Source organism: Anabrus simplex, chromosome 14, assembly GCF_040414725.1.
Source record: "Anabrus simplex isolate iqAnaSimp1 chromosome 14, ASM4041472v1, whole genome shotgun sequence".
NCBI lineage: Eukaryota > Metazoa > Arthropoda > Insecta > Orthoptera > Tettigoniidae > Anabrus > Anabrus simplex.
Window position 1 is genome coordinate 12,491,536 of NC_090278.1, and position 9,272 is coordinate 12,500,807.

The 9,272-nt window shown below is 41.6% G+C and overlaps 1 protein-coding gene across 1 annotated transcript in view; it reads left to right on the plus strand.

The window, feature by feature from the left end:
* LOC136885785 (ankyrin-3) overlaps positions 1–8,982 on the plus strand; it is a 55,048-nt gene extending 46,066 nt beyond the window's left edge. Inside the window, exon 4 of the mRNA XM_067158522.2 lies at positions 6,022–8,982. Within this exon, the coding sequence (XP_067014623.2) occupies positions 6,022–8,484 (2,463 nt within the window). The 3' untranslated portion in view covers positions 8,485–8,982. The remainder of the gene's footprint in view (positions 1–6,021) is intronic.
* Positions 8,983–9,272: the final 290 nt, after the last annotated feature.

A 9,272-nucleotide genomic window follows, 5' to 3' on the forward strand; every position in this document is an offset into this window, starting at 1 on the left:
CGTGACCCTGGAGGAGGTACGTTTGAAGCTGCTTTGCGCCTTGTATTATAATGATGTGTTTGTTCCGTTGTTTGCTCCTCCTTCCAGGGTGGCAAGGCTGTGGAGAGGGGAGGGGGCGTGTCACTTACTGTTACGGCTTCGGCTTTAGAAGGGGTGGGGAATTGGATGTACAAAATGGTGGAGGCTCATTCTTATTCATCCTTTTATTGTCTGTGTTGTTTCTTTTGCCTAAATTTTCAAGATTTGATGATATCCCTTCAAATATAGGGTTCCTATTGTCAATTATATCATTCAGGTTATTGTCCCGATTACTTTTTGTTCTAAATAAATAGGGTCAGATTCTCAAATACGGCCACCAAAGTATATTCGTATATTTTATTCGAAGGTGAAAAGGAGTACAAAGACAAATTAAAGTGGAAATGAAAGGTACATAACTACTAAATGTTTAGCATGCAGGAATTCAAAACAACTATAATATAGATGAATTTACTTGAACTTATTTAGGATCATTGCAAAATGGCCGTATTAGAAAACAGTCTTGTAAGATGGCCGTCTATGAATAATTCTGTTTATGAACACTTTTCACACACAAAATCTTTTACGCCATGTGTATTTGCACATTTCTCATGACACCACATAGTGCACTTCACACAACACACCCAGATTTGCCCGCCGCGGTCTTCGCTGAAGAGTCCATCATAATATCCACACCTGCTATCATCAGTGTTTCGTGCGGATTCATTATTCGCTTTCGGGTTCATTTTCGCCATTTTCTTTGCTGTTCGTTCTCTTATGTGTTGTAGGGAAGTAAAAACTGTGGCTTTTTGGCTTCTGCCTGTATTTTTCTTCCTTGGTACAGAAGGCGTAGGGCATCGTTGCTGCAGCTGCCAGGTCGCCGGCCGTGTTACACGTCCATGCACTTCCAAATATTTCACGACCTATCTCACATATTGCAGCACTAATCTACCGTAACGAACTACGCTTCTCTTCACTGAAGGCCATGCTTTAACAGGCATTGTTCACCTTTTATAATTTAAAACTCATACTACTAGAGCGAATTATATTTCAGGAACACGAAATATAAAAATGGCTTCGTCAGACTTACCTTTAGAATGTGGATGTTAAATAATCACTCGTAGAAAAGCACAAAACAGACATATGACAATAGCAGACAACTGAACGGAAGCCAAACAAGTATGGCAATGATTTTAACACATTCTGTCGGGTTCCTCACCAGACAGGAAGGCGGTAGATTTGAAAGAACGAAATATGGCCGTTTTACAAGAGCGGCCGTTTTACAAGACTTGACCCTATATAGATTTTCTAATGTATTTAGAAGAGCTCATTTGCTTATTTTACGTAATATAGTTAAATCTTGCTCTAGAGTTGTGAACTGATGTTCGGTTGTAGTGTTGGCCCATCGCGGAAATTTTTTTATGCCTCTCAGCATTGACATGTTCTAAGTATCTTACAGTAAAACTGCGCCCTTTTTGCCCAACATAAGTTTTTTTCACATTGATGACATTTCAATCAGGAGTTTATAAATCTTAACAAGAAAATGTTCTGCCTTTACGATGCAAGTTTTTCATTAAAATAAAATTAGAGAAACATGTTTTGTCCCTCTTGGGGATATGCTCAGCCTCATTCGTTTTGTCATTCAGTAGATTGTAACTTTTATTGAGGACGTATATTTTGGTATTATTAGGTATGCTTGTACCTTTACCTTGTAACTTTCATACACTGTGAGTCTGAAGATGTCCCCAAGAGAGATGAAACATGTTCCTCTAATTAGATTTTAATGAATATACTTTTAAGCATTGTAAAGGTGGATGTTTTTCTTGATAAGAATAAAAAACTGATCAAAGTTGACCATATGGGCAAGAAATGTCTTACATTATGTGTAACATCATTTTGTGCATATTACACACGATCGCACCTTCATGTTAAATGAACTGACATTGACGGTGTCTATGAGAGTTACATTGACATTCAGAATGACAAATGATGAAAAATGAGAATGATTATCCATCCTACCTCGCTTTTACGTCTTCCCTCACACTCAAACATAGCATACGAGAAGGTTGTGTCACTTAAATATATTTTTATGTTCAATCAAAAACGGAATCAAAAGATGATAAACACTCAAAACATTTGTCCAGGAAATATCATCATGGAACTTAAATATCAGGGCTGATTCAGGGTACAATGTGAATAACAGTGATAAGGTAGTCCACGGGTGTGGGTGTGTGTGTGGATGATGGTTTGTTCCACGTGTCCTGAATCACAGAACCAATTCCAAAGAGACTTGGTTCACATATTGCTATATTGAAAATAATATTGTGTGTAATTTAACACCCCTAGCATTGCCTAGGTTAGTACGGGAGTGGGTAATATGTGTAAATAATTTATAATAATGTAAAATCCATGAATAGTGATACTTCAGCCCCACCGGCATGAAAATTGAGATGGGGGGAAAATAACAATGTCCAAAATGACGGGTTATGGATGTATGTGTGTATGTTCCAGCATAGCTCTCAACCAAACCTTGGTCCGCACATGACTTACCGGGCAAGTAGCTGTGTGGGTTGAGTCATGTAGCTATCAGCTCGCATTCAATACGTAGTGGGTTTGAACCACACAGTCATAGTCTTGAAGGTGCTTGTCAGTGGTTTCCGTTTTCTTATTTAAGGTTGCGGTCGCTTCCTTCTCATTGCTAGCCATTTCATATCTCATCATCACCGTAAGTCCTGTCTGTGTCGGTGTGACAAAGAAAACAAATTAATTACAATCTGAAATAAATACATCCCTAGGGGACTGGGCAACATGGAAAAATAATGTAAACAGACCCATTTTTGTCTGGAATCCATACTTTACAATTTCACTGACACAAGTTATAATATATTGGATGCAGTAATTTCAGTGTCCTTCGGCATGGAGGTGAGATGGGAGGGCATACCTGCCAACCCTTCCGATTTACCCGGAAACTTTCCGGTTTTTAACTCGTCTTCCGATTTTCCGGATTTATTTTTACTTCTTCCTATTTTTGACCAATATAACTTCTAGTACGGCCAATACTCTTCCCCTACTATAAATTCTTATGTGTTTGTGTAATTTACGAAACCTCATTTTCAAGAGTATTTATTTGATGCTTTATTTCGTGAGTATTTCGTCCTGCGCCTTCGTGTATCGTGTTTCCCGCTCACCACAGCGTGGCGGCAATTGTCCTGCAAGCAAGACCGGCTGGCGCGCGCTAGCGACTCAGTTAATCGGGATGAAAGAATGAGTTTATTATTGTTGTTCGCGCGCTGTTAACATCGTTTCTGTGCGTAGTTTCGTCGGAGTTTTAGGCCCCTTTTTTTCTTGCACTTGTATGCTTTCCCCCACTGCCAAAGTCGTATGTTAATAATGTATGGGACATATAGAATGGTTTTGTATGTGGTAGTTTCGCGTATTTAAGTGCATCATTTTAATGAGTTGAATGTTTTTAAGTGGGTTGTGTCGGTGACAGTTTCAGGTCGTTAATTTTCTCGTTAAGGCCAAAAATATAACAAACGTTATCTCCAAGTGTTCAGAGATACCTATAAATTTCCGTTCATTTTACCGTCTGATAAAGAAACTACCATATTCTTTCGCGTAATTAACGCCCTTGCATAATTTACGCATCCCAATATTTTTGGGTCCAAAGAGGACAAAAAACAAATGTTCACGTATTTGACGCCCCCACAACTTCGAACATCCATCACGCAGCTCCGGATGCGTTTCGAAATAAAGATGTCAACTACTCAAGTAGCAGGCTTCCTATTGCGAAAGCGGACATTCCAGATACAGGGCAACGTGCCTTTATTAGCCGGCAGGAAATCCCACTGCACTAGTTTTACGTGTGTTTCAGGTGATCTCAAAATTGTTTGTCAGTCCACAGTATTCGAGTAATACTGCATCATACTAACTCGCGGTGATCAGTTACACCGAAACATACGGGAAGAGGGTAGCGAGTATTCAGTGCCCAAATGAAACGTGCGCTACCGCGGTAACAGAAGTGCACGTCAAGCGGCCAACATGTCTCGCAAAGCATTTCGCGGACCAAAAAGCGGCAAGTTTCCGCAAGTAGAGAAGGATCTGCTTAAATATATGATTTTGTGGCGCAACGTTGGATAAGCAATTTCTCACGAAATGCAGTATTTTAAAGAATGTGAAATAACCGCTGCACATGGAATCAGTGTCTCGAATTTGAAGGTTAGCCGAGTCTTGATTAATTTTATGAAGAGAAATGGACTTCCTCTTCAGCGAAGAACATCATCATGCCAAAAAATGACGAATGATTTAAACCATTTTCATCGTTTTGTGATTGAGAAGCGTAAAGTGAGGAATATTTGATCTCTCTTATAGAAACCGCAGATCAGACGCCAATCATTTTCCATATGCCACAAAGTTGAACAATCGATAAGAAAGGATCATACAGTGTTATCGTACGCGCTACCGGAAGCAAAAAACAACGATGTACTGCAATGCTTGCTATAACAGCTGATCTCAGAAAGCTTACACCTTACATTGATCTAAAACGAAAAACAATGCCCAAAGCAAAATTTCCGCGAGTGATCCACGTTCGTATTCAAGAAGAAGTATGGATGGACACGTCACTCGTACAAGATTGGATACAAACGGTTTGGGGTAATGTAGCAAGGTCCCTCCTTCGATGCCCGGCCCTTCTCGTGTTGGACAGTTTTTTGCCGGTATGGCATTACATGAATTGTACTTTTATTAGTTCATGTTTTCACTCCAGGTCGTATTGTCAGCTCGTAATGGGAAGAATATTTTCCAGTCGGTACTTCAATCCCACGTGTCTAACTTACCTGATGTACCCTATTTGAATTTTCAGGAAAAATCTCACTCCGGAATTTTACGCCAAATGACGATAACCGCAAACGAGTTGAACCAGTTGTGTTTTTATATTATATTTGATGCATCTTTTAAATGTAAATGAATTGTAAATATCTTAATTCCTTGAATAATTTACGCATCCGAAGTTTTCGTCTGTATTTTTCGTCAAAAAGTGCGTTAATTACGCGAGTAAATACGATATTATGCATTTTGTTGCGTGTGTCGGTGTGACATAAATATTATTATTCGTTTAAGTGTCATAAATGATAATGATAAGGTACATTTTCTTGTAACCATTTTTATTTTTTGGTAGTTTAAGATTTGAAATTTAACGGTCAATTCGCATTGTAACTGTAGATATGTATGCCTTTTATCTTGACCTTTTTTCACCTAGACCGTGGTGGAATATATGTGATGAAATCCAGGAATAAAAAAAAAATCTTCCTATTTTTGGTTTCTAAAAGTTGGCAGGTATGGGAAGGGATGAAAAAGAGAATGTGGAAACTGCACACAGTAATTGTTCAGACCACAGTTTTTATGCTTCCTAGGCCGATTTTTGACAGCCCAGTTCCAGTAACAATTGGCACTGTGTACGTGTCTATTACATGTCAATTGCTGTTACAATTTATTTTTATTGTATACTTCAAATTATAAACCACCTATTTTCTAGACAAATTGGGCTGCCATAAGAGGAGAGTTCAATTAACGTGAAGCAAAGTATTCTAAAACTTTATCACAATAATTAAATCTACAAAACCACACATCATACATAATTAACGAGTAGTAAAAATCCTAAAAGTAAACATTCATTTTTGTACCTGGCAACACTGAGCAATACATGTAGTTTAGAGTGTTCGAAAGGAGAGGTCTGGCCTCATTACTACACATAACTTCGACGTTTAATTCATCAACTGAGTGTACAAACATTTTCTGTCTTTGTTCACGATCTGGCTTTGATTTTATTCAGTTGACCTAGCAGATTTTGAGAGCAATTATAAGATATTTGCTGTGTCTGTGGCACATTGTAACTGAGTCCATTTCCTTTTAGGTAATTCTGAAAGTGACCTGTGTCACTAATATTCACCTCGTGTAAGCTGCCTTTTAGGACTGTTTATTACTTTGTGGTGTTATCATTTGTTTTAGACTCGGTGCGAACTGTGTGCGGCACTCTATAAATCACTGGCAGAACATGTGGAGATGAGGGAGTTGCAGCTGAGAGAAGACACAAGAGTGGTAAAGGAATTGGAGAGAAGTATTAAGAAAAGGGAGAACAACCTGAGGATGTGGGAAGAAGTGCTGAAAGGGAGAGAGCTCGTGATAGAACAACGGGAGGAGGCATTTGAAAATAAATTAAAGGAGTTGGAGAGACAATGTAAGGACAAAGAGAAGATTGTGGAGCAGCAAATGTTGGCGTGTGAGAAGAAACTAAAGGAGGTGGAGAGAGCATGTATGGACAGAGAGAAGGAGGTGGAGAGAGCATGTAAAGACAGAGAGAATGAGGTCGAGAGAGCATGTAAGGACAGAGAGAAGGCAGTGGAGATAGCATGTAAAGATAGGGAGAAGGAGGTGGAGGAAGCATGTAAGAACCGAGAAGAGGAGATGAAGAAAGCATGTAAGGTCAGAGAGAAGATTATTGAGCAGAGAGAGCTGTTGTGTGAGAAGAGAGAGAAACTTTCTCGCCAGAGAGAGAGAGATTGGCGGGGTGGTGAGGAAGGTCCACAGTGGCGGGAACTGCTCACCATGTATGAACCAGGCCATGAAATCCTTCAGCAAACCCTAAATTGGGCAGCTGAAGAGGGGTATATTAATGTTGTAAATTTCATTCTTGCAAGAAATCGATGTCTGGACTGGAAGCGCACCGCATTGAACCATGCTGCCGAGAAGGGGCAGCTGCATGTCGTGAAGGCTGTGGTAGAAGAGGAGAAGAATCGGGATGACTGTCTTTCCTTTGGAATGTGCGACATTGACGTGAACATCGGTACCCACAATCTAGGACTGCCTGCACTGCTCTTGTCAGTCAAAGAGGGCCATATGGAGGTGGTGAGGTACCTGGTACAGGAGGGAGGTATGAGTGGGGAGTTGCTGGGTACTGCTCTTGTAACAGCTGCTCAGTGGGGTCACCTTAATATTGTGCAGTACCTGGTAGAGGAGGGAGGCATGAGTGGGGAGTTCCTGGGCAGTGCTCTTGTACCAGCTGCTCAGTGGGGTCACCTCAAAGTAGTGAGGTACATCACCACACTAGATCACACTAGTCTCACTGTTAACATTAGTGATGGTTACACGCCACTACACCTGGCTATAATGGAGGGTCACCTTGAGGTGGTGAATCACCTCACCACTCTAAACCACACTAGTATCAATGTTCAGACAGCTGGTGGTTGCACTCCACTACACTTAGCTTCACAATGTGGCCACCTTAAAGTAGTTAAGCACCTCACCTCTCTAGAACATACTAGTCTCAATGTTAAGACTAGTGATGGATATACTCCATTAAACTTGGCTGTAATGGAAGGTCACCTTGAGGTAGTGAAACACCTCAGCACTCTAGACCACACTACCCTCAATGTTAAGGCTAGTGATGGCTATACTCCTTTACATCTAGCTGCAATGGAGGGCCACCTTCAGGTAGTGAAACACCTCAGCACTCTCGACCACACTACCCTCAATGTTAAGGCTAGTGATGGTTGTACTCCACTTCACCTGGCTGCACAATACGGTCACCTTCAGGTGGTGCAGTATCTCACCACTCTAGACCCCACTAGTCTCAATGTTAAGACTAGTGATTCGTATGGTGACACTCCTCTTCACCTAGCTGCATGGAAGGGTCACCTTGAGGTAGTAAAGTACCTCACAACTCTAGATCACTCTGGTCTCAATGTTACGACTGTTGATTGGTATGGTTACTTTCCGCTACACCTGGCTGCACAGTATGGTCACCTTGAGGTAGTGAAGTACCTCACCACTCTAGACCATACTAGCCTCAAAGGTATGACTGGTGATGGTGACACTCCACTACACCTGGCTATAAGGAAGGGCCATATTGATGTAGTGAAGTACCTCACCACACTAGACAACACTAGTCTCTTTATTAAGACTACTGATTCTTATGGTGACACTCCTCTCCACCTAGCTGCATGGAAGGGTCACCTTGAAGTAGTGAAGTACCTCACAACTCTAGATCACTCTGGTCTCAATGTTACGACTGTTGATTGGTATGGTTACTTTCCGCTACACCTGGCTGCACAGTATGGTCACCTCGAGGTAGTGAAGCACCTCACCACTTTGGACCATTCTAGTCTCGATATAATGACTGATGATGGTTACACTCCACTACACTTAGCTGTAAGGGAGGGTCACCTTGAGGTAGTGAAACACCTCACCACTCTGGATCACACTAGTGTCAGTGTTAAGGCTAGGGGTGGTTACACAGCACTACACATAGCTGCACAGTATGCTCACCTTGAGGTAGTGGAGCACCTCTCCACAGTAGACTGCACTAGTCTCAATGTTATCAACCGAGGTGGTTTCACTCCACTGGACATCGCTAGAGAGCGTGGCCGCCGTGATGTGGTTCACTTCCTAGAGCAGTGTTTAAGCGACATGTAAGTTACTTGGGCGTGTGGCTCCCTCTATCTGCGGTACAATTGCTCTCTTCTGTTTTACAATTGGCCTTACATCGCACATACTTGGATAGGTTGTGTGGTGGCAATGGGATAGGAAAGGGCTAAGAGGGATGGAATGGGCCGTGGTCATAATTTAGGTATTGCCCCAACATTTGCCTCGTGTGAAAATGGGAAACCATGGAAAACCATATTCAGTGCTGCCAACAGTTGTGTTCGAACTCACTCTCTCCCAAATGCCAGCTCACAGCTGCGCGCCCCTAACAGCACTGGCAACTCATTCGGACTACCTACTCCTTGGAGGTAGGGTAGGGTACTTTCTCCTTTCTCTGGAGGATCATTGCTATGACAGTGAGTCATCGTGTAGTGGAATGGCGCTAGTTACAAGAACTCTTTGACCTGTCGTGACATGAAAGCGGACGGTCTTCTATGGTAACATTTGTACATATGTAAATAAATTATAGTGATGTCATAAAACTGTAAAGTGTGCGTTTTGTCCACCCTGGCACCTATTTTCCTTGTGATTGACATAGCGGCTAACTGCCTCCTTTTCTTGGGGAGTGCAGTCCCTATGTTGCTTTCTGATATTGGGAGTCGGTACCTGCTGTCTGATGTAAGTTACTTAAGTATAGCATAGAATTGTCCAAGTAAAATAGCTGAAGTGTCTCTGAAACATGGAGCTGGTCCCTACAAGCTGAAGTCTGCTGTTGGCCAGCACTGTAGAACACTGTCCTTGAGAGGAGATGCGGTCTAAGGCTCTTGAAGTATTAGTAG